We start from the raw sequence: 26,200 nt of genomic DNA, 5'->3' as shown, positions 1-26,200 counted from the left end.
ACTGAGAGCCGTCCTGACGTGCTGCTGACACGTCGCGACAAAAAGGGGAAGGAGGGAGACGCGGCGCGTGCCTCCAGAAAGTTAGGGTGCTACAAAGAGCCCTTAATTTCTCCTGCCGTGCAATTCGCCCTAACAATGCGGAGGAAATAAATTAGATTCTTTTGGGCGCCTTATCTCCCTTGCATAGTGGGCTGACCTGCTCTGCCTGCAGTAGGGGCGCACGCTTCAGATCCGTATCTTGAGAGCATCAAGGTGGTGAAAGGTGTCACGTCTCCGCTTGCTGAGCTACATTAAGGGCATTCCGATGCCGAATTTATCCTCAAAGCGCTCTCCTTTTGTGGATGCGTTGGAGAAAAGGAGCTTTCTTGCTGTGTTTACAGTAGGTTGTGGCGTTCAGCTGGGTTTTTTTTAGATGGGTTTACCTGCTGGAGGAGAAAAAAATTTCAGGAACAAGTCTGTGGGTTTCCTCTTCATCTGGAGTTTTTGAATTAGAGATGAAGACGCTCTGTCTTATATTGATTTTGGGCTTCAAATGAGCACTGTTTCTTCTTAATCTGAGTGGAGAATGTAGCTAAGTCTCTTGATGTAGGGTAGGATTGAATCTTTTAGAAACCGTATAAAACGTTCTTCACCTGCGGTCACCTTAATTTTCAAGTAGACTGGTACAGCTTTCCTTTTCCTTCTCATTTTGGTGGCAGTATTTGTTTTCAGTTCGGCTGTGGATTTGAGCGACAGAAGTTTCCCTGGGCGTATGTATGTAACCCCCTAGGATCTTTTTGAAAGTTAATTTAGTAATATATTAGTTAACCTCCATTTAAGATGGCAGTTCTAAGTACATGAGAGATGATACTGATGTCAGAACAAACCTGTTCCATCCTGGAGTAATAGCAGAGCGGTTGTCCTTGTGTGCCTTGCAGTGCTGCAGTGCTGCAGTGCTTGTGGTTTGTGAAGCACCACAGTTTCACAAAATGTGTATTTAATCTAAGCAAGGGAAAGCAAAATTTTATGTACCTCCCTGCTAAATGACTGAATGGAGGAGTAGAGGAAACACCTGAATTGTGATTCTTGACGTGTGCTGTCATGGAAAATTCCAATCAGAAACAGCATTTTTCACCACGATGACATTTGCTAGGACGAGGTGCTGAGATGCCTGACCGAGGTGCTTTGTCCAACATCTCTGGCTCATTTTTGCTAAATCTGTGAAGAAAAAGTGAAAACTTGCATTGGCATTCAGTTATCTTTCTGCTGGTGATGAGCCATCTTCATGTCTTCTTTCAGTACGGCCAGAGGAACTTCTTAGGACATATGCAGGTTTTCCTCTGTGCTGCTCTTAGTGGTTGGTCAACACGGGTGGGTTTGAATCTTGCAGCTTAGAGTGAATTGAATGGAGCTAAGAGCCTTCTCATCCCCCACAAGTGTTCAGTTGTGTTTTATGCTTGTGGAAGACAAAGCACGACTACACTGGAGGAAGGTAATGATCATCAGTAAGAACTGCTCCAATTATTTTTTTTCCCCAAGTTTGAGAACTTGCACTTCAAATGAAGTGCCAATGCAGATACCTTGTATTATGTTATCTCATGCAGAAGGATAACTGAGCTTGCGCTACGTTTAACTCAAGGGAACCGATGAGGACTGGAGTAAATGACACATTTTGCTTTAAATTTGAGTCTGAAGCATAGGATGTTGGAAAGTATCTCTGAAGAATATTTTTATAACAAAGCTGTGGAAAACAGGTTTGGATTGAAAACATTGGTTCAGTGTAGATAGGTCTAGTGTTTACATAGAATCTGTGTTTTTTGGTGAAATAACATCCTTAATGTTTTTCACATCCTTAACTGGGTTTTTTGTTATCAACTGCTTTTTTGTAAAAAATACAGGTATCATGGAATCATAAATACATGTGACTAATAACGATGCTGCTTTAATATGCATATCACTATTGGAAGTCTTTTGTTTGGAGTAGAACACACAGAATAAGGCAATGATTTGGGTTGGATGGGACCTTAAATATCTAGTCCAAACCCTCTGCAATGGACAGGGGTGTCTTTCACTAGATCAGGTTGCTCAAAGCTCCATGCAGCGTGTTCTTCTCTACTACTCCTTTACTGTGCAATCAGAGAAGACTGTATGTGTAGGAGATCAGCTCAACTCAAGGCTTCTCAGTTGCTTGTGGTGAGGGAAAACAGCATTCTTTGTTCCTCAGAAAATGTTTAATGCCACCCCTACCTGAATTCATCTCGTCCTGGTGATGTGGCACTTAACTAATGCACTTACTGCAAAGTTAAGCTGCACTTTGGGCTGGTCTGGTCTCACATCCATCTAGAATCCTTACGCCTGTTGTGCATGACTCTGCTAATTGTTCACTGTGGTGATACACTCTGGTGAAGCTTCAAAACGTTGAGATGCTTGGAAAGCAAAACTGCAAAGAAAGCAGAGAAAACAAGGCCTTGAGGTGGATGGAGTAACTGCTTGTGGCTTTGCTGCTTTCAAACAAGGATTTCCTTTTCTGTTCTAATTCGTGATAGCAGTCTGTGACCATTGTTTCTGTGCTGTGTTTAGCTGCAGTATTTGGCAGGTAGGAAAATGTTTCCTCGTGACTGGGTAAAACAGTGATGAGTGCGAGCAAACATCTTCCTGAAATAGTGCCACCAATGCTGGTCGTGGTAACAGCAAACAGGAGGGGAGCAGTTGCCCAGTGCATGCAGTCCTGCTGTACTGGAGGGCTGCACTGCCTCTCTGGAAGCAGGCAGGTTTCTGCTATTCTGGAATACTGTTTCTAAAACTCTAGAATTAGGTATCCAGGTATTCTGCTGGACTGTGCGAGAGATAGTGATGGAAGTTTTCAAACGCCGAAAGGTTTTCAAAACTTCTTTTAAACAGCAAACTTGAGATAATAAGGCGAAAGTTGGAACGAGTGGAGCCGAGGTTTGCCCCTTTAGAGCTGCAGATTGTTCTGAGTGCCTTTGAGGCATTCAGACTTTCAAGGAGGCTGTTTGAGGAAGCCAGCTGTAAGACGGCGAAAGTTTCTCTTTGCGCTAAGCAGTCCAGATAAAGTTGCAAGGATAATTTAATTTGACATACTTGCAAATACGTTCTGTTAGTGGAAAACAAAGCATTTTCTCCCAGGAGGGTACCTTGCAGAGGAAGCTGTGGTTTCCTGGGGGACTTTGGTGCTTTCTTCCCCACTGGAGGTCTCACAGCATGCATGGAGGGCGCTGACGAACTCCTCTCCCTTAACGAGTTTTCTAAACTGATTTGCTCCTTCCTTTTTGTCACTTTTGCAGAACTAGCATTGAAATGCAGAGAAATAGTCCATCTGACATACCGGAGCACGGGGTGTTGGACTTGGTAGTACCAACTATCAGCAGCAGCCATAATTGACAAATAATACCCCTCATAAATACTGCCAGGCTTTTCAATTAGTTTTCATCTCAAATTCGGGATGCAAAATGATGGCCTGTCAACTGACAATGGATGACAAAAATTAATAAATTGTCTTCTAAATAGTATGGACACTTAAGAAAAATTGGGCAGCCAATTTAGCACAGCATGAACCGGGGGGAACCTTTTGTACTGTTGCCGTGCCACTAATGTTGTCTGGGTCTTTATTAATGGTGCTTGGCTGCTGCTGACAGTTTTGTTGCTACTGGCAACTTTCTTCATTAAAATTAAAGCCAGCGTCAAATCCCATTAGCCGCACTCTGTGTACCTTGCATTTTTATTTATACAATCTTTTTCTTTACAAACATATTCTTTATCTATAGGAAGCTGGAAAAGGTGGCTGAAAATTAGTCTTGTCGGTGGCTGATTACTTACCCAAATAACAGATTGTGTTTTGTGAGGGATAACATTTCCAACATGTTTTACTCAGCCTACAGTCCAGTAACCGTGCACAGAAATCCATCAGTGATCTTTATAAATTGCCTTTTGTTAGCATGGTCTTCTTCTGTATCACCTGCCAGCTAGCTGGTTTCCAGGAACTCTTCATAAAACAGTGATAACCTGTGAAGGAGAGCAATTCAGTTGTATGATCTTCAGATCTCAGTTGCCTGTGAAACCAAAATATTGATGCATGCTCACATGCTTAAAATTGAGTGATCAACTTGTATTTAATGGCTCTTCTTACAGGAAAAAGATGCTGTGTGCATCTTGATTTTTTTTTTTTTTTTTAAGTGAATATTATTGGTTTTGGAAATATCTTTTGGTTTTCTGTAGGAAATCTTGGATTGGCTCCTGAATTCTCATTGATAGATATATATATAGCACAGGATAAATCTTGTATCTGCTGAGTATTGTGGAACATGGAAATGTTGAGTGTTGCATGAAAGACTTGAGGTATGACAAAGCAGTTTGTACTCTGCATTACAGATTGCACAGAAAGAGTTGGTATCAACTCAAGGCTTTGTATGAAAAATCTGATAGCATCAGGAATGTCTCAACCAGATGGACTCTCAAAAATGTTTGCAGCAGACCATTGGCCTTGTGCTGTTGCTAATAGGATGCTGTTTATGGAGCATTATCCAGCCTTTGTGCATGCCAACTGATTCTAGGCGTGGAAGCTTCCAAAAGAATTTGGTCACTGGCGTCTTTGTTATTATAGTGATCAAGAATATCTTCTGCTGGTTAGACTTGAGTTGGCCAAAGGGTAAGGCACAGCTGACGAGTGCTTTCAGAATGCTGGTGAAGGGCCCTGGTGCCCTGTTTTCCTATCAGTATAAATTCAGCAAGTGCTGTGTGCAAAAGACCCATTTAAGCATTGACTTAAATGGTTATGTTTGGAAGTGATCTCATATGGTAAACAAAAATGAAGAACAATTAATGGTTAAAATTGTGTTTTAAACTGATGCACGTAGGGCAGTTTTGGACTAAAGTATGTGCTGTGTGGCTCAAATGAGAATTTCAATTCAGCTGAAATTAAATGACCCTATCATTCTCGAGGATGGATGTGCCCTACAAAGCAAATAAACTGGCAGCACTGAATTAGCATCAATCTAATAAATCCAAGTTGTGCCTGAGTTTATCTGCTGAATCTTCTTGGTTTAAAAAAGGAAAAAAAAAGCGTCAGTAGTTAATTGTTGACTGAAGCTTAATATCTGTTAAAGTAAATGAGGCATGAAATATACTACATAGGAAGTATTATATCCGGAGCGATTTTAACATTAAAACAATATTAAAATTTTTAACTTTGACACAATAACAGAATTCTTTATTTTGAAATTACATTGATTAATGTTAAGCTTGGTTCCTGTGGGAAAGGAGAAGCGATCAAATGAGTCTGCAGCAGCCATGTTATATGGTTGCTCACTTGTGTCTTGGGATATCCTATTTTTATCTGCAGGCTTTTTTCCTCTCTCCTGAGAGAAAACTGAAAGTGCAAGCGTTTCAAGATGTTCATGTGAATGCTGGTGTTAGTTGGTAGTTCATAATGTCCATCACATCGGATCATAGAACGGCCTGGGTTGCAAAGGACCATAGTGCTCATCTAGCTTCAACCCCCTGCTATGTGCAGGGTCACCAACCAGCAGGCTGCCCAGAGCCACATCCAGCCTGGCCTTGAATGCCTGCAGGGGTTGTCACAAATTGATTCCTTCACTCTTCCTCCCGTGTCCTCTTAAACATCAGGACAGCCCCCATGTATCCTGCTTGGACATCTCTACGTGGAGTATGGGTAGGCTTTAAATTTGTTCCTCTTTTCACAAAACATGAAACATGGTAATAGAGTCCATTCTATGGGGGAAGAAAAAAAAAGTTTGCATATGAGTTTCAGTTACGTACAGTTATCCTTCCTGAAGCTATCCCTGTGGTAGATCATGCTTCAGATGATCCATGCTATACAAGAAATGTAGCTGTGACTAAATGGGATTTCCCATTTTCTATTTGTGACCTTTTCAGAATGTGAAATATGGTTTTATGAGCTTTAGAAGTAGGATGCAGTTTAAAACCAGCAGCGCTGTGTCTGACCGGAGCATTTTAGTAGGTAACCCTGTTATACCCAGGCCTGTTGGCACGCATACTCTTATGACTGTTCTTTCTGATTTGCCCTTCATTCACTTCTAAATCTCTGCTGGTGTGTACATGCCTCAAATGAGCTATAAAGTTTCTGAAGTAATTTCCTGAGACAGACCTAGCACTTGTGATCCATCTTCAAAGCAAGCAGAATTGCCACCGCTTGATTTTGGGATCTGTTTTGGCAGTTAGCATGCAGAGACATTGTCAAGTGTTCTCCTCAGAATCCCACCATGCGTGCCACTTTCTGTGAGGCCAGCATGGAAACGTGCCTGGTGTGGAGCAGGACATCAGGGATGTGCTTCTGGAATTAGGAGTACGTTCTGTAACTCATCAGTGACCGTGGCAGCTCTGCGTCTGGGAGATGTGAATTCAGTTAGTACAATTTCCATCAGCAGATCAAGTGAGTCACTTAAAGGAATGTTTTCTCACTGGCTTTCGTAGTGTTTTGCCTGCTACAATGATGAGAGGATACCAATTATCTACCATTCTAGTTGTATCTCTGAAGGAGCCGTCTTTATTCCCGTTTCTCTGAGTGGAACACATCATGTGCGATGTATACATGTGCGTGCACACACATGTGTTTCTCTCTTTGGTTTTATGAGGCATTTGAGGGAAAAACATTTGGGGTGGGGGGGAGGAAGAGTGATGAAGGATCTCAGTGCCCTTGAACCACCTCACTGAGTCCTGCAGCGATGGCTGCATCATGAAGCAGCCCGAGGAGCATCGCTGCCTGCCCAGCGAGCAGTGAGCAATACCAAGGATCCTGTGAGTAAAGGACAGGGTGTAAAAGCAAGGAAAACTGAGACATCAGGAAATGTTGTTAAGGAGAAGGAAGAAGGTAGGCTTCTGCTGTAGGACAAAGAGTATTTTTTATCTTACCCAACGAAAGAGTAAGGACCAGAGGTATAACCACCCCATAAAATTATGTTTTCTAAACGCAGGACGCTCCTTTGGATTTAAAAACAAACAAACAAAGCCACAAACAAAACCTCGCCTTGTAGCACAGACTTTCAGAGGGTTGCTCACGAAGACCTTTGTGGTCCCAAAATTTCGCAGTCTAAAGTGCGGATCTTTTCTGCACAATGATATGGAACAAGGTTTTAAAAAAAAAAAAAAGAGAGAGAAGAAAAAGCCCACCACTTTTTTTTTTTTCTGGTGACGTTCTTGGTTTTGTTATTCAGGAGATGCTGCATTAAATTGGATTTTGTGTCCATCATTATTAAAATGTGAAGTGTGTCGGTCACAAAGCATACATTTCAGGGCAGTTAGCTGAATAATTCTTTTCTTTATTATCCCAAATTACTGCTGAGCTCTGGAGAGGTGAGCAGTTTAGCCAATTATTGCCATTTGAGCTGGATTTGTGGGTGATTAGCTCCTGGTCGAATTCAGTCCTGGCAAGGGCTTTGAAGCCTTCGCTTGTGTGATTTTCACAGCGGTGAGGTAGGAATAGACGCGGCTAATGACAGGAAGGTCGCGTGGGTTATGTGACCTGTGAGGGGGGGGCTCGGGTTTAGCAAATAGGGCATCCACAATAACAAGTGTGTCACTAACCCTGCCGTGCATAATCGGAGTTTTATAGGATTGTTGGAGATGCTGACAGCTCAATTAAAGTGTAACCCTTTGTACCATATACCCTGGCAGAATGACAGAAATATTACCAACAAAAAAGGGAGGGTGCCACAAGGGAACTGGTTAAGGATCCAGTATTCTTTTTCTTCCCCCCTTCATCGGAGCCTGCACAGAACAAGCTGCAGAAAGCATCCATTTGTGAAATAATAGGTTGTCCAGGGGAGGGGTATGGTGCCAAACATGGCTACAAAAAAAAAGCTTCTCTTAAGTGGTCTTCCTGATGTTTCTATGGAAACACTATAGTATCAGGATAGAAAGTTAAAATTGGTTTTTAAGCTTTTCATGGCTTCCTCCCATGGATCCCCCTCCCCCTAACAAAGCTCTACTTTATATAAAATATGGTAAAGAGAATTTTGGGGCTCAGGAGACGAAGCGCTGCTGTAACGAGAGCTGTACCAGCTACCCAGAAGTTGCACTGTGTGCACAATGAATCCCGTTTTGATTTCGTTCCCCTTCGGTGCTGCGTTTGTTTCTTCTGGGAGGAAAAAAACAACAACAAAAATGGAATGTTATTCTGCTTCTTTCTCACGCCTGGCCGTGCAGCTGTTTCGTACAGCCGTGAACAGTTCTGCTCTCCAAGCTCCTTCCAAATTAGCCGTGCCATGCTGTAACCTGTGCTCGCACTAAAGCAGGTTCCCAAAATTGTTTTTTTTTCCCTTTAATTCTAGCCTGGGTAGCAGCGTTTCAGCACGCTGATTTGTGTAGATGCTAACTCCGTTTGTGTCCAGCGTCGTTAGAGCACAGTGTGTGATGCTGAGCCACAGCAAGAGGTAACAGTTCAAACAGAGCTGCTGGCTGCTGTACTACTGACTCAGACCCCTTGGCATCAGCTGTCGGGATTCTCGCACACTAAGATAATGATTTGCATCGCAGTGCATTGCACATCAGCACTCTGACATTGGTGTCAGGATAAACCACAACTGCCAGTGCCAAGGGGTTAATAAACCAACCACTTGAGATTATTAAGGACTGTGATTTTTTTCTTTTTGTTTTTTTTTTTTCCACAGTCCAGCAAATGGAAGAAACCTTAGAAGGCAACAGAGCTTCTGTGTACTGTAGGGTGGAAAAATATTGTGACTTGTTAAGGAGCATGTCTCATTCAGAGTGATAACTGGGTTTAGAGGAAGTGATGTGCCCTAAATATGTAGTTGTCTAAATATAATTGTATGCAGTTTGTACTACTCTCGTGTTTTCTACAAAGTTTAGTATTCCTATCCCTTGTGCAAGCAGGCATTCCTTTGGACCTGCTGTGCTCTGTACTCTGCTTATTACTCTGTACACTGTGCATATTGCTCCTTCAGGATGCTACAGCAGGGCTGGTTCTTCAGCTTTCCATTCAAATTCTTTGGACACTGGCATGACTGCTCTTCCAAGATCATCTGTTTGCCTCATGAAAGTAGAAAGTTCCTAGTTAGGTGAGTGTGGTGTGCCAGTTGGTGGCTTCCTGTTCTCTAGTCCATGGATTACAGTGTGATCATCTCTTTTCCATCACTTGCAAGACATGAGTTGCTTCCTGCGCTCAGCCAAATCCTCAGGAGTCTTTGGCCATGCCATGTTGGAAATATGTACCCTGCCCTTTAAAAAGCAGCCCTGCAGCTGCAGCCTGCAAGATTGTGCCTTAGAATTATTAGCTGCATATTAGAGGAACTTGCCCATTACCTGCAGCTAGCAGATTAAGTCACAGAATCACAGAACAGCCAGGGTTGGAAGGGACCTCAAGGATCATGGATCTCTAACCCCCTTGCCACATGCAGGGCCACCAACTTCCACATTTAATACCAGCCCAGGCTGCCCAGGACCCCATCCAACCTGGCCTTGAACACCTCCAGGGATGGACGGGGCATCCACAGCCTCTCTGGGGAGCTGTTCCAGCACCTCACCACTCTCATAGCAAAGAACTTCCCCCTGACATCCAACCTCAATCTTCCCTCCCTCAACTTAAAACCGTTTCCCCTTGTCCTGCCCCTGTCTGCCCTTTCGAAGAGTTGGTTCTCCTCCTGTTTGCAGGCTCCCTTTAGGTACTGCAGGCTGCAATGAGGTCACCCCACAGCCTTCTTTTCTCCAGGCTGAACAAGCCCAGCTCCCTCAGCCTGTCTTCGTAGGGAGGTGCTGCAGTTCCCTGGTCATCTTTGTGGCTCCCCTCTGGACCCTCTCCATCAGCTCCTTGTCTTTCTTGTACCGGGGGCTCCTTTGGATTACATTGCTAGACCAGGCATTAGAAGTACAAACACAACGATGATAAGGATTGTGCTTTTTCTTCTGATTTGTTGTGTCTTTAGTGCTGAGGAATTCATTCTTTGCTGGCAGTACCACTCCTCACTGCTGGAGCTGCAATGAACTGTAAATCTCGCTTGTCTGCATTTGGATGATTTTCTTAGTGAAGGTTTTCAATTTTTGTTATAGTAGCCAGTGTACCAGGAGCTTGGAAACTTCTGTGCTGCAGCTTCTTCAGATTACAGCAAAAGTAGTGCCTGTTGGTCCAAGTCAGAGCTGTGGCTCCACTGAGCCCTATTGCCCTGTTACTGTTCAGATACGTTTTCTACAGGTTTCCAATTTTAAAAAGTTTAAACTGTTTCATAGCTAGTCATTCATAAGACCAACCACCTCTCCCTGAAATGCTTGGGAAGAGAAGACTTAAATCTGGAAAATCAGGAGAGGAAAAAAGAACAGTTGCTTTCCTACCTAAGGATTCCAAAGGCATTTATATCCCAGAGGTTTGGTTGCATGCCCACGTTGTTGGAGAGAGTAGCAGCTGCTGTGATCTTGCATCTGTAATGTGCAAGTATTTGAGCTGGTGCCAACTGTATGGTGAAGTTTGAGCTCTAAGACTCTGAAGCTGTTCAAGTTAAATATTCTAGAAGCAAAAATCATCAGGTAAGAAATAATCTCATGTTTTATGACAAGCTACGTTGGTCCCAGTGCTTCCAGCTGGCTAACAGTGTTGGTTAGTAATGCAGACCTGGATGGTTTGCCAGCATTTGTTTATGATGTTAAGCAATTTAAAAGAAGGGAGTGCTGTATTAACCAGAATTTGTACGTAGCCATTGCTTGCGATCATGACTGTGAATGGTTGCTAACCCAATTATTTGGGTGAGGATGTTGGTTTTTTATGACAAGGATGTTGTTTTTCTTCTGTGAATGCAATGCAAATGATAGAAAATTCATGTAGAAAATTCATAGCACTGAGTGGAAAATGAAGAGTTTATGCTGTTAATGATTAAGAGCAAGATTGCATATTTCATTCTGTCAAAACAGCATCAGAGTAACAGTATGGGGTTGGCTTAAAATTAAGGAGGAAAAAAATAGGCTATGTGATGCTTGTACCTCAGCTGTGGCAGTGCTGTAAGTTCCCACGAGAAAATAGAAGTGTAAGTATTGCTCTTTTTCAGCAGGTACAATCTTGGCTGTGCCTACTGACTTCTAGAGGGTCCTGACATTACGACTTGGCATGCCAGGAAAAGTCAGATGTACCAAACCCTCCTTAAAATCACTACACAAAGTCACGTGCTGTGGCTGGAGCCAATGCAGAAGAAACCTGCAGTCAGTTAAACACAACACAAATGTTTGTGAAACATTTTTCATTTCTTGTGGCCCCTGGGAAATCCAAAATACACGAGAAAGTTAGAGAAATGCAATGGAGCACAGCAGGGAACTCAAAAGAGGTTTTTTGGTTCTGCAGGCTCCCTTGCCAGCATCTTTGATGCAGTGTTATACAACCTTCATAGGTCATTTTTAAATGCTGATAATTTGCTGCTTAGAAGGATATTCCCATGAAACAAATAGCAAATCATTTCCCCATTCGCCTTCCTTTGTAAGCAAGGTTTGCAGCTCGCAGGAGGCGTCTGGGGCACTGAGCTGCTCACCCCACATCCAGGTGATGTGTGTGTGCTACGAGCAGTGGTCCCTTGGCCAGTGGTCTGGTGCCACCAGAGCAAGTGATCCCACGCTGGGGGCCCTTCATTAGCTGCTTGTAGTCCCAGTAATGATCTGGCTGCAGAGCCTGACGGTAGCCTGCAACTTCTGGTGCCCTGAAGCTCAACAACGTGAGCTGATTGACTCAGTTAGGGCCCCAGTCTCTAACAGCAAATGCAATCAATAAATCTTTGTTGGTAAATAATTGCTATTGAACAGAGTTTTAATATAAATTTATGAGTGGTGTTTTATCACAGCTTGAGGCTACAGCAAGCCACTGAGTGATGGATTTCAGATAACACTTACATTCATTACATTAACTTTGTAAGTTATTTAAAGCTTGTACACTTAACATTGCTTTTGGCTTGCAATGACCTCCTGGGACTAGACGTGGCATACACATTACTAATAAAGAGATTGCCATACACACAGGCAGTTCTCTGTTTTCTTTGTAGAGCGGTGCCATTCGCTGGGAAAAGTCAAGGAGTGAAGTTGGTGCTCTCTACTGGAGCGTGTATCTTGTCAGTTGTTAGAAATACAGCTAGCACTGGCTCAGAGGAGCTGCGTTGCTCTGTTAGAGTCAGAATTGCAGTTTTGGAGAGAAGGTGGTAAGATTTGATTTGAAGTGTTAAATTCTTCTCAGTTTCTGAGCAAATCGGAGGTGTTACATTTGTAGTGTTGAATCTCGAGGGCTGAATGTAGTGCTAGAAGCACAGATGGAGGAACGTAAGCAAAGGTTTTGTACGGATTAGGAGAAATAATGTTATCTGATTGATAATAATATGAGAAGCAACGTAGAATTTTGAACGTAGAGTTGATTCCCTTAATCCCTTTCTGCCTAGCTGTAAGGCAAAATGGGATTTTTGCTGTGTGCTGGGGCTGGGGCTTGCCAAAGGCACCAAGAGTTGGTGGGAACCAAGGTCCCTCTTGCTTCATAGACTTGTAGAATCACTCAGATTGGAAAAGATCTCTAAGATCTCCAAGTCCAACCCCAACCCACCCCACCATGCCCTCTGCCCACGTCCCTCAGTGCCACATCTCCGCAGTTCTGGAACACCTGCAGGGAGCCCCAGCACTCCTTGGGCAGCTGTGCCACTGCAGCACTGCTCTTTCTGGGAAGAAATTGTTCCTAATAGCCAACTCTGCTTCCAGGCAGAGAATCTGATGCAGCTTAAAAGTGGACATAATGTGACAGAAGGTGTTTTTTTGTTGTTGTTTTGTTTTTGTGTTTCTTTTCTATTAGTAGCGTTTCTTGTTGTACTTAGGCCATTTTTATTTTCTTTTTCTTTTTCTTTTTTTTAAGTTTAGTGTAAGTGCATTTACAGCAGATCTACACTCCGATACTAAGAGCATTTCTCCAGACCATTCTATGTAATTATCACAGACAAAGTGGCAGTTCTGGCCTTGGGGGGATAAAGGAAGAAGTGTGGCTGATGTGCTCCTCTGCTTCATAACACTTTGTTAGCTCCATGTATTCACAGTGCTTTTCTTCACAGATATTGGAGGATGTAGTTTGGTTCTCAGATAATACAAAAATTATATTATTTTATGCATCCTTAAGAAACAGATCAGGAAGTCTAATTGGTTAGGTTGATACAAATAGTAGATGGTGCATATTTACCAGTGAGTCAGTTTTTACATGAGAGCACCAAACTGCACTTCAGAAGTGAGATGGAAACCCCATTCTGAGTAACTAGTTCCTTATTTAGTTCCCAACCAGAATTTCGTAGTGCACACCTAGGTACAGAATCACAGAATGGCCAGGGTTGGAAGGGACCTCAAGGATCACGGATCTCCAACCCGCTGCTGCATGCAGGGCCACCAACCTCCCCATTTCATAGCAGCCCAGGCTGCCCAGGGCCCCATCCAACCTGGCCTTGAACACCTCCAGGGATGGACGGGGCATCCACAGCCTCTCTGGGCGGCTGTTCCAGCACCTCATCACTCTCATAGTAGAGAACTTCCCCCTGACATCCAACTTAAATCTTCCCTTCCTCAACTTAAAACTGTTTCCCCTAACAAAATCACCATGTAGTAAAAATCGTTACGAATTTTCTATGTGAATATCCTATTATTTGCATCCTGTACACAGCAGAAAAAAAAACGTATTTGTCAAAAAAACATCCTCCTGCAAACAGTGGGGATGGCAGCCATTCATTTAGGTGGTTTCTTCTGCAGTGTGTGGAGTTTGTAATTGGCATGAACTCCAAATTACATAAGTAGTGATATGTTTTCTTTATAGCACTGAGCGGTAAAAAGGTGTGAAATACATTTCTACTTTCTTCAAGACTTCAAAAAACAACAACAAAAAAAGAAAAGGCAAGGAAAAAGGAAAGACAGTTGTGATTCTTATGGCTTTTTCCCCATTAAAAGGTCTGAAGAACAAACGCGCCAGAACCGGCACAGGGAAACAGCTTTGGGAGAGTAATTTTTGATCCATATAGCATGGCTATAACTAAAATTGGGTGCCCCTACATGTGAGCGACTGTGCTATAGGTGAGGTTTAAAAGATGGGAAAGGTGAAGTGACAGATCACCTACTATAGACAAACATAGGAGTCAAAGGCAGAAATAAGCTTTCATTTTTAATGGAAGAAAACAACGTCTCCAAGCACGAGAAGGCAGTAATTGGAATGTGTAACTCACACTTGCAGAAGCTTTTGTGAGAAACAGTTTCAGAAGCCCCGCTCTGTTTTGTAAAAGTTTGAGGTTGAGCCACCTAGATGTAGCAAAGAACAGCGCACAAAAAGGAGCCTGACCCCCAGATGGCCAGAAAGTTCGGGGTTTGTAATTCAGTCCTCTGACACAAGCTTTTATTTACAGTCCTATCTGCAGATCGCTTTGAGTTGAGAAGGGCTGCTCACTGAAGTTCTATTCCAAGCCTGTGTCCAGGAAAAGGCGGTTGTGAGCTTTGATTTCCCTTAGGGATCATCTCCGTGGTTGCAGAAGGAGAGTTATTAGTTCCTGTGGGCTGTGGCAAGGGACTTCAGCTGAAATTTGCAACAGCTGGCATTGAGGGAGGGAAAAATGTGCTCGGGGAGAGCTCTCATCGTGCGAAGGCACAGAAGTGCCCCTTGTCCACTTGGCCTTGGGACGTGCATTTATGAAACAGATGTAAGTGAATGCTTTTATGCAAACCTGATCTGTCAGAGTGCTTCTTGTGGCAGTACTGTGTGTGCTGAGATGTCCTGGTGCCCACACCTGGCTTCCCACAGCAGCTTACTGCATGAGTTCATCAGAGAGCTGCCTTCTCACGTGGTTTTGGAAACGCAGATTGTTTGGTTTACCATCACTTTGTGCTATAAGAAGCTACATTTTGCTTTTCTAAGCGAATTTCTGCTTTTAAGCTGGCAACAGTTTGGTGCACACACTAGTCCTTGTCTGTTTAAACACAATGATGACTTTTACTCTCAAATACTGATGGTTGAAATTCATCACCGATGTGTGGGTTGAATATTATCTATGGAACAGTGAGGCATCTTGTTGTGTTAAAATCTGCCTTCCTGAGGAACGCACAAGGATTTCGCTCTTTTCTGTGTATGAAATAATGGTTAATGGTTTTTTTTTAATTTTTTCCTGCAACAGGGTATGCTGCTAAAGCGAAGTGGCAAGTCATTGAATAAAGAGTGGAAGAAGAAATACGTGACGTTGTGCGACAACGGCGTGCTGACCTATCATCCTAGTTTACATGTAAGTACTCCGTGCTCTCTGTACCTTCAACAACTGTCCAGCTCAGGTGAAGCAGTGTTAGCAAGTTCCTTTGAGTATGTTTTTGTTGAGTCCAGTTTGGTGGAGAGAGTTCTTTCTCTCACTTTATTCCATTCCCATCCCATCAGAACTGGGTAACTGGAAATCAAATTCTGAGGTGAAACTCTGTGTGCACAGTTACTCCAAGTGCCCTGTTTAAGCCTTTATTTTGTGCTGATGTCCTTATGGACTTGCTGTCAATTAAGAAAACTATGGAAGCATTTTATAAGGAAGAATGTTCTAGACATAGTTAAGACTAAGTACATTTTCTGGTATTTGTCAGTGTGCAAAGGTTGTGGTTTATTCAGAAAGTAATCCTGAACAGCCTTTTGAAAATGACAAAGCTATTAAAATGTGCCATGGAGCGTTTCCACATTAAGGTCTCTGTTGTTGTCTCTGCCCAAGGATCCTGTCTGTGTGTAGAACACCATCTGTGGGTTTGGTCTGGGGGAAAGGAAGAAGCACAGGTGTCTGGCTCAAGACTAGCCCAGCCTGTGAGTCCCAGCCATGTCAGCAGGAGAAGGGATGTGATTTGTCAGAGCTCCTTCCATTCCACAGCAATTCAGAAGACAGAACGGACAACCAGGATTTTGAGCTGGGGATTTCCCAGCTCTTCCACTTGCTTGGTATTGCAGGCAAGAGTAGAACTTAGGAAGCATAATAAGAGCATAGTATGGCCTTCACCAAGATCTTTGGGATTGTCCTGGGTTTTATGTTTCATCACCATATCCCCTATGGAAATCAGAGGGTGACCAGGTGTAACATTTTAGGGCCATTTGATACCGATTGCTGTCATTTTGAGTTCCTAGGCAATTTTATTTTGTTTTGGTTTTTTTTTTTCAGTAAGGACGTAAATTCAAGGTTTTGAATGGATGTATTTCTGTGGGTACGTTCTTGAGGTGTGGATCTGTCAGAAAGCTGCTTCTCAGGTAGATGATGTCTCAGGAGCGTGGCTGTGCTGATGCTGTGCTTGCACCAACTTGCTGTTTCCTGAGGGATGAATATTAGGATTTTCTCTGGCTTACCGCAAGAATTCAGTCTCACTCCTTGCCATAATTACAGTTTCTCATGTTATTTCCTTATTTCCTAAAAATTAGTAAGTGATACAACTAGCAATTCAAGCAATTGCTACTTCCCTTCTGAAACGTTGCCCCTCAGCTTGTGTAGTCCAGGGCAAGTTATTACTGAGTTTCTCTTTTCTCCCTTTCACAAACCTGGACAGGACTGTCTGGCCGTTGTGGCCATCCTTACCCTGTTTAATCTGGGGGAATGCTGCTGAGAAGCAACCCTGAAATACCTGAGTCGTCTATGGGTATTGCTGGCAGCACGGACACCGCGTGCCTTTGAGGCAGCCCACATGGATCCTCCAGATGCGCTCCCTTGAGGCTGTGATGGCCACTCCGGGGCAGAGCAGGGAGCAGGCAGGCTGCCTTGTCTGTGCCCACATCCCCTCTGTGCTCTGTAAGTGCTCTATTGTTCCTGAGCTTCCTGGGAACATATGTTAGTTTTTCATTGCTTCTCGCAGACAATAGAGTACTTCTCTCTAGGCTTCGCTGGAGCTGCTTAGTCTTCCCCTGAGTGAGAATCCATTGAGATTAGAGGTAATTACTTTGAGATTAGAGGTAAATCCATTGGAGATTAGAGAGAATCCATTTAAAGAAGAAGTAATTACTAGCCTGTAATTGTTTCCCTCTATCCCCCACTGTGCCCCCCCCACTCCCAAGAAAAAGGTACACGTCTCTGTATTTCCAGTTGCTCACACCTTTCTTAGATCAGAGGGGTTTGTAACACAGTGTTTTTCCCTGGGCTGTATTTTGGTGGGTAGTAGTGGGGGATCGTACAGCTCCTAGCTGACAGGATGCTGCTGCAGACAGCCTAGTGCTTGTTCTGAGTCTTCTGCAGACACCTCTGCTGAACTCACACCCTAGGAATATCTGTGCTTCTGCTCATTCACGTTACAGTCTTCCTGTGATGTGATTTGTATTATAAATGATGCGTCTTAATGTTTTAATGCCATTGATTTTAGCCTTCCAAGAGTCACTGTGCTACTTGAGTGCATTTCATTACTGCCAGTGAACTACTTTGTGTCGGATAGCTGTCGTTAATATACCCTGCAGAGCATTCTTTATGCATTGGGCAATTTGTACATCCATCAGTTACCATATTTCCCTTTTGCACCTTGCAGTTCCTGATACTGTTGCTGCTTGCTTTGACTTGTCCTTATGAGTTAGAAGCCTCCACCTGAAAAACAGTGCAGGGCTGACCTGGCAATTTTGTCTTAGTATCACCTTATTGCTTCTCTGTCAGCCTCCTCTGCTGGGGCTGGAAGCATGAGTAGTTTTTTTCCCTGTCTTGTGCATACTGCAGTGGAACGAAGAGGTAGGACCAGATGCTGCAAGTCAGTCGGACTCCCAGTACAACTTGTACAAAGCTTTGTGGGTAAGGGAGCAGGAAAGTCAGGATTTTTGCTTGGAGATTACCCAGCATTTGGCTTTCCTCAAACAAAGCTCTGATAAGGTGTTTTTGGCTTGACTTTGCTAGGTTTTGTTGAACTCTCTCTACTTGTTACATTGTTCACACTGAACTCAATAAGCTGATAAATTACTAATGCTGTGGTTGTATTGCTGTTTGCTTTTTGACAAATAAGACCTTATTCCTACCAACCTCCTATCAGATAGGATGAAATGAAGAGTTAGCCATCCTAACTTTTGTTAGCCGTCCATCTGAACTCGTGAAGAGTCGTGGTGCTAATCTCATCCTGTGAGATAGACAGGCGTTATTTTAGGTCTGCAGCTAATGTTGGTTATTCAACATTTGGCAGCTGTAAATCTGTGAAGTGAGTGGTGGATCTGGCCTCTAGTGGTGGTAAGAAGGAATAAATTTAAAACATAATTTAATCTTCCCAAATTGTAGCTTGAGTCAGAATGCAGAATGTTACTGAACCCCAACGTTGGAAGAAGCTTTTACAATATTTAATAGCTGTTAGTGGCTACTGTACTTAGATACTGCTTGAGACTTGGCCTCCAGCGTGTCAGTTTTCTGTGGAGTGTGTTCCACAGCACGTCACGCACAAAGACAGTGGCTTTTAATACAGCAAATAGTCTGTGTTGCAAAAATCAGTGCTGTTGTCCTCTTAACTCGAGGATTGGCTTCAGAATGAAAGGATTTGGGATGGGGTGTGGAAATCAAACTGGTATCCTACTTACAGAGGAGGTATCTGTGGAAGGGTCAGGCCTGCTTGGCAGCACAGCGTGTAGAAATGAGTGCTGTGTTGTGCCTGCTAAATAAGTACGAGTGCTGCCAGGTTGACGTTTTACACAATAGCTAAATTCATATTCCTTCTTCTTAAGAAAGCGAGGGAAGAGAAGAATGGGGAAAGAAAATATATGTACATAAGCACCCTACTGTTTCCTGACTTGGTCATGTCAGTTTTTTTCAAGAGCCTTAAACCTTCCCTTCCCTTGGGATGCTGAGGAGCTGTGCCAATAGAAAATGGTGGGGATAATGAGAGAGAACTTTGACCCGCAGGCTTCAAAGTTCACCATAGCTACCTATTCATCATACACTTCTGGAGTATAGCCATTGAGTGGATGACTAAAATTCTGGCTGACAGATTCAGCGTCAGCCTACCCAAAGGGACCCATGGGAATTTGTCTAGGCATCTCTTGGCTTTTAATGGCAGAATGCCATGTGTAAGGGCTCCTGAAATGTATTCGCCAGGATACCTGCTGGGCAGTGCTGCACTCAGCTTCTTTATCTAAGTCATATCCTGATGAATAGATGGTGTTTCACCACTGTCTGTCTCCCGGACACTTGCCACCACGCCACAGGTCAGTAGATGACAAAAGCTTTAGCTGTGGACGTCCATTTTCTGCTGTTGCATCTTCATCATCGTCGCTGCCCCTTTTTTTATTTGGGGGGGGAGCTGCCACTGCCAGGGGGTGTAAAACGGTAGCAGTGATTGAGGGGGAAAATCTGTCCTTCATCTCTGTGAGAAGGATGTGAATTCACACATGTCATTCTGCTCAATTAGTCTGACAGTAGCCACAGTTTTAAAACTCTTCACAGCAGTGCTGACTGGGTGGGCAGCCCAGGTATGCCGCTTCAGAGGTCACATTAGTGGCTTTTTGCAGTCAGATAAAGTGAATGTACTTCAACCAAACAAAAGAAATTTCAGCCTGGCAAATAGACTGTACTTTGCACAAGGGCTCCAACAGTATGCAATAAGGACACATCTTCTTAAAAGTTGATGTAACCCAGGCCCAGCTCCGGGCTTGCAAAAAGCTTTGGAGCTGTGTGGTGGGGTCTGGCCTTTCAGTAGAGCTTTCTTGCTTGGACACTTCCTTAAGGAAGAGTAACCTTGCTGAGAAATAGAAGGCGGGTTAAAATGCCCTGTGCATAGGTGTCTTGTAGTTTCTCACCGTGTTTAGTCCTTACAATTTTCCTGAACAAATTGAGGGTCGGGAGCTCGCTTGCAAATCGGGGCATACGTGTGACACTTAGAGGTTGGTCCTCTACCTTGTAGCTTCCTGGCAAACTCTTTTCTTTCAAGTTTGAGAGAAGGTTTATAAATATAGATGGGAAAAATGCAAGCTAGAATGTGTTTGTGGTCCTTAAGTGAGATGTATAACTGGGGATAGCTGTCAAGGCAAATTATTCTGACCCCCTGGCTTTGTGTCCTCGGACTAGAAACTGTCTTGCTTGGAAGTGCCATTGCACCACAGTCTTCAGTGGGAATAAAACTAGTTAGGGATGGTCAGCAGGGTGAAGTAATCCTAAAATATGCAATCCCTTTCTGTGCTAAAAGAGAGGAAAACTGGTTGTTCAGAGCGGCTTACAATCACATCTGTGATTCATTGCAGATGATCACAGGTCGGTAAATGCAAGGAGAGTGTGAAGCATTTGTCCTTAAGTCCATTTGATTCAGAGGGCAAGATTTGTCGCATCATCAGCATGGCATATCGTAGCAAACACAGTGCTGCTGCTTGCAGAGCTGTGCAGACTTGCAGTAGAGCAGCAAGCATGTATTTATTTTGCTCTTGTGCTTCCCTCCCACCTCCAAAAAAAGAGAAAAAAGACAAACAGGGAAAAACTTTGGTATCTGAATGAGCTGCAAACGAATGGCAAAAGCCAAGCTATTAATTAATCACAAGGTTTTATTAAATGAGAGCTTCCTGTCCAGCAGAGCTAACTGCTGTGGATATAAATGCTTCATAAATTACTCACGATGGTAAAACTCCGATTTGTCATTTACAGCAGTACTTGTTACAAAGTCTGAATGAGGAGTGAAGTGCAGAGTTTTGTTAACGTTTCATAGAAATGAGCACTCCATTAAAAAATAAATAGATTATTTTGAAGCTGTTTCTGTGTTCAAAGTGTTGCTGCTGCCCCTAGATGGCTGATTGGACTGATTGATATTGTAGTATGCATACAGTCAATGCTTTTTATTACTGAAATGTAATGTTCTTGACTCCCAGTTTGAAGAAAAGAGATTCAAGATGACCTTCTGTTTGTCAGGACAAGTGCTTTAGTGATCAATGTTTCCCAGAATGCATTCTCATTTCTGTGCTCTTCTCAGAAAACGGCATTTTTTGTTGTTTTTCTTAAGCTTAACTATATATTGTGAAGCAGAATGATATTATGCCCGTGTTTATGTGCACGAGGGGAGGAAGGCTACATTAGCAGGAAAATCTGATGAATATATTCCATGGGGCTCATAACCGGATCAGATAGGTTTGTTGCTGCGGTCCATGCGGGGAAAGGTGGAGAGAGGAGTTGGAGACTTTTGTTTCTTCTTAGGTATGCCTGTGGCCCCAAATGGAAACCAATCAAGGAGCGATTTATGTTCATTAAGTGCTTGTCAAAACTGAAAAATTTTCTAATCAACAGCAATCTAGCTGAGGCCCCTCAATGGCTGGGAGTGTCGCCTCCGCAGTATCGGCTATTTGCCTGTTACAACTCTAGGCTAGAAATCCACTGATGATTACATTAGGCTAAGCTGCGAAGTAAATGAACCATGTCTTATTTAGGTGCAACTAGCTTCAGTGTAGTCCTGCCCCGCAGGGCACTTTATAGCGTTTTATGGCTTTAAAATTAGTGTAGCTTCCCATTTGCTGCAGGGTGCTGCATGTTATGCCTTTGAACTCAATAAGCAAAGGGAAGGGGGCCTTTTGTTCCCCACCCTTCCCCCCCCCCCCCTCTTTTCTTCTTTTTGCAGTATAGCAATTTTGTTTTGCATCTTTTCCAGACAGCATTTTGCAATAAAAATGTCTGACTGCCCTGTACACACACACAAGTGAGGGCTTCAGCCCTCCGCCGGTCTGCCTGCTCTTTGGGGTTGGCTGTGGGCTGCAGGAAGGGCTCGGGTTTTGTTTTCCCAGGCAGTTTGTTGCTGGCGGTGAACAATGGGTTGTGTGGGTCGCTGCTTGCCCTCAGCTCACAAAACAGAAGCTGCGTGCAAAATGCACGCTGTCCTCAGATTTTAGGAGGATTTCCCAAATGGTCTCTAGTTTTGTTCTACCTCTGATCAGGAAGCGCTACGTCAACCACAGCACGCTGAGCCTGGGGGCTGCATTCTACAACTTAAGGATGGGAGCCGGCAGAAAATGAAGCTGTTTTTCTCATGTTGAGGTAAAGCATTGGCAGATCGGAGAAGGAATTTCTAGCTTTCTGTCCAGTTGGACTCGTTCCTAGCATTGCAAAAACAGGCTTGTCATTTTCATAACTCAAAAGGAGAAAAAGTCTCATATTCTTACTTTGGTACCATTAAATACTGTTTGGAAGAGGGTCTCGTTTGGTACATCATGCACTGGAAAAGTGTGGCAGTGGGATGGGTATGTGAAGGCTCCCTGGGAAGGAGATTCTTTTAGAACAAGTTAATGATGTGACACAGGACAAGCCTGAGATGAGGGGTGAACTTTGAGTCGTATTCACCTGGTGCCAGGATGCAGAAATACAACTCCAGTGGAAGGGATTTCCCTGCAAGATAGCTCCATTTACTGAGCCCAGCCAGAAGAGGTCCTAGTTTCTGCAACTGATCCTTCAGTCTTCCTGGTGAGGTTCCTTGGCCAAGAAGAGTTTGCAGCACTGCATTAGTGTTTTCACTGCAATCCCATGACAAAAGTGTGGTCAGAAAGGGTCAGTCACAGCCTTTACCAGAGTGGAACACAATTTACCTGCTCAAAACCTGACCACGTGGGTGTTTTGGTGCAGGAGAATCCTGCCTGAGTGGTTCAGCTCTTACTGTTCAGGTGCTTGTTTTGTGGTACCCTGTAGGTGTTCTGTAGTTCTGCACATCCAGAAGATAATACCTACTCTAAAGAACTGGGGGACTTCTACTCCTACTTTATATAGCTCCATAGAAAAACATGGGGGTGTTTAATCCTCAGAGTACTAATTGGTAAGTACTGTAGTCAGAAATTCAGTACTCTTGCTCTCAGTGCAATGAAGTGCTTTGGGGTTTAAATACAAGACTAAATGATCTCCAGAGGTCCCTTCTGAATCTTGTGATTGTGTGGTCCGTCTCTTGTATTAGAGCCATCTGAAAATTCTCATACTTCGATGTTGAGTGTTACAAACCTAATGTGAGCCCTGTATTTAAAGTGACTTGAGTCTCATTCTGGAGAGGAACTGTGCTGTTGCACTCTCTGATGTCCTTTTGTAAAGTAGTGAGGGCAGTGTGGTAGACTTGGATGGGGGTGAGTTTGAGTCCCAGCTTCCCCGTGTTCCATCTGCCTTTCCCATCATCTGGTCTGTGCAAACTTCTTCCCCTGAGAAAGGGGCCACACATGCATTGAACATAGCTGTGGAAGGGCAGATGTTTGGTGGGTGCTGCTGCTCAAACAGCTTTTCCCCTTTCTTAACTGGGAGAAGGAGGGCAGCTGAATGGGCTCATCATGTAGCCAAGGTTTAGCCTGCATTGGTGGTGGAGAGTTGTCTTGGGCAATCACAAGCCATTGCAATGCCTGGCAGCTAGTTTAACAGCTGCTGGCAATGAAAACAGGACAGCTCCACACTAGCAGTGTTTATTTTTGGTATGTCTGTTCAGAAAATGTAATACCTGTTTGCTCCCTATGGGTGTCTGAGAGGCTTCTATTCACTGAGTTGGTTAAATCAATTTCTGCTGTTGTAAATGGAAAGCTGTATTAAGACCAGAACTAAAGTACTTTACATTCTTCTGTGTCGTGGCATATCATTCTTTTTTACTCAAGGCAATTCATTTTGTAGTGCCGTCAGATAATATTTTGTGTTATCTTCAGTCAATGCAGCTTTTATGACTTTCAGTGATACTTTAACAGTTTATTTAGTCCTAAAGATAATGGTCAATGGCCTTGAGTAGTCAAATTAACACCTCAGCAAGCCAGTATTTGAGCAAACCGCTAACAGTAACCTCGGGATGAAAAGCAATGAGAATCAATATAGCGAGTGCATTTTTAGGGGTTATTGATTGATTGATGCGTTCTGGCCTTAGTGGAGCAGCAGCATCGCCCCACAGCTGACTAAGATGAAGCTGCCAGTCGCCGATAACTGCAGGCCATCACCTGTGCAGTGTTTCACAGGCTCGGAGATGAGATGGCAGCCTCCTACAGGCCTGGGATAAAGAAACTGTGGTTCGCTGTGCCAAGCCGTAGGAAGATGCTGAGTGCTTCCCTGCTGCCAGCCATCGTGGTGAGGGTCAGTGACAACGTGATGCCATGCGGTGCCGCCCTCACCCTGTGGGGACACCGAGGCACCCCGCTCCTTCTGCACTGAGCAGCCCGCCATGTTGAGCCGAGTTCTGTCAGCAGCCTGGGTCTCCCCGCCGCAGCTCTCAATTGCTAGCAGGTTTCTCTCATTGCACCTCATTTGCATCTGGGACATCAATTAGCATGTTTGTTGAGGCTAATTGAATGAAACTCAATCATAGCTCTTAATTGCTTGACTATGTGAAAAGAAATCACATTAATGCAGCTAATTAAGTGTATGGCAATAGATGCAACATAATTAGGAGCGAAATGTAAAAAACAAGCGCAGGCGAAGGTGCGGGAGCAGGGCGTGGGGACGCGGCTCGCCGTGCTGCTGCCATGTCTGGGGAGGGTTCCCTCCGTGGTGCTGCTTGCTTTTTTTCTGCCTTGCTGAATGATGAACGTGGACAACTTGAGAAGAAAAATGCAAATGGCTTTGCAATTACTACTTTTTCAAGCTGTTGAGGGGCAGAAGATGGCACTTCTGGGGTGGCCCGCTGTTGAGTAGGCTCTAGGGACTTGTTAAGTGCTGTTTAAAAGTACTTGGCTTTGAATTACCCTCATGCCTTGTTAAAGGGTTTTTTCCCCTTTTTTCTTGGATCAGCATTTTCCACAACTAACATCTAGGGGAGTTATATCTGTAACATTTGCATATCAAAATCAGGCTTGCTGTCTTCTCTTTAACACAGCATATTCCAGATGACAGCAAGACCCTCATCTGTTCTAATCTGATCAAACCATACATTGCACTTCTGAGGCCGCCACATTATTCTGTAGTTTTCACTTCTATTCCCCGAGTGCAGATCTGAAGGAGCATGTGCAAGGGTGGATGGTGAGCTGGCTGCAGACTTGGTGCTTTCCTCTGCTCCTCCTCAGGGAACGCAGAGATTATCGCTGTGCATCTTGCACACAATGAGGGAGTCTTTATTGTTTACATTTGATATATCCCTATAAATATTTAAGCTGACGTTAATACCTGCGTGGCATCTGCTCTGTTTGGGCACTTCCATATAATCGTGATGTGGCTGCAGCGCGTTTGTTTCCTGCTTGCCAGCACTGACTGACTCTCCTAAATTGTTCATAGCTCACATAAGCCCGTTTTACTCCCAATTGGAAGAGCTTTAATCACACCCTGTCACATCTCACCGGTTGTAGCAGGGAAACTCATCTGAAGAACTTGGGCAAAAGTCTTCATTATGAAATTTGAATCGAATACAGCGTGGTTGTTGCATGTTAAACAAGAAGTGTCTATTTGAGGAAGTGCAGGCTGAGGTTTGATCACTATCTGATCTTGATCCAGCCTCGTTTTAGAGTCCATAAACCATAAATGCTCAGTTACATTCTGGTCATTGCATTTTAATTTGTAAAGAACTGACACTGCACTAGAAAGTTTATCAACTTGGTAATTTATAGATGAATCTGCTTTGTTCATTTCTATCTAGCAACTACCTAAGGGGGTTATTTTACTGCGTTGCTTTTGATTCTTGTAGAAGCAGAGCTCTGCTTTCCTCACCCAATGAACTGCTCGGACTTCCCTTTTTCATTCTTAATTCCCAAACAGCTGGGGAAAAAAAAAAGGAGGGAAAAAAAAAAAAGAAAAGCTCATTTCTATTTTGTACCACGGATTAATGTTAGGTGTGAAGAAATGAGCACCACTTGAGCAGTAGGTTTTGATTTGTTTTGAACAGAATTTATAATTTGTATTGTAAAAACTGTCAGAGGTGGAGGGATTTTTATGAGGGAGCTGATTGCTCCCTGTGTTGTGCCAGTAGTGATTTAGATCTGGAGCTGCTTTTAGTCTGTGCTGGTATTTACTTGTAGAATTGGCGCTGTGGTCATACACAGTGGCCTGCAGAATTGGAACTGTTCTAATTAATATCTGTGATCTTCTGTCTTATACTGTGTAGTCTGACTAAATTTTGCCCTGGACACTTAAGGAACTGAAAGAAATATCACTGTCAGCAAGTCTTTGCTTGTGCAGGCACAGAGCATCACTGGTTCTCCGGAAAGCAACCAACTTCTACCTGCAAAGAAACGAGGCTTTTTGCTACAGAACACTGTTCAAGAGGAACATTCCCTTGGTTTCCAGTTTAACTCAAGAGTTTATGCCAATTTCTTTTCCCAGTCATTGGTTCACATTGCCATTTTCTTCTTGGGGCGCATCCACCCACACTGTGTTTT

At 43.6% G+C, this 26,200-nt stretch overlaps 1 protein-coding gene across 9 annotated transcripts in view; it reads left to right on the top strand.

Annotated features, from left to right (window-relative positions):
* AGAP1 (ArfGAP with GTPase domain, ankyrin repeat and PH domain 1) overlaps nucleotides 1–26,200 on the top strand; it is a 288,123-nt gene that overhangs the window by 150,006 nt on the left and 111,917 nt on the right. For all 9 annotated transcript variants that reach the window (XM_052675876.1, XM_052675877.1, XM_052675873.1 and 6 more), the window contains one exon: nucleotides 15,135–15,239. In XM_052675876.1, coding sequence (XP_052531836.1) covers nucleotides 15,135–15,239 — 105 coding nt within the window. The remainder of the gene's footprint in view (nucleotides 1–15,134; nucleotides 15,240–26,200) is intronic.

This window comes from Tympanuchus pallidicinctus, unplaced genomic scaffold (genome assembly GCF_026119805.1).
Source record: "Tympanuchus pallidicinctus isolate F22 unplaced genomic scaffold, pur_lepc_1.0 scaffold15, whole genome shotgun sequence".
NCBI lineage: Eukaryota > Metazoa > Chordata > Aves > Galliformes > Phasianidae > Tympanuchus > Tympanuchus pallidicinctus.
This window is presented reverse-complemented; position numbering and strand designations above follow the sequence as displayed.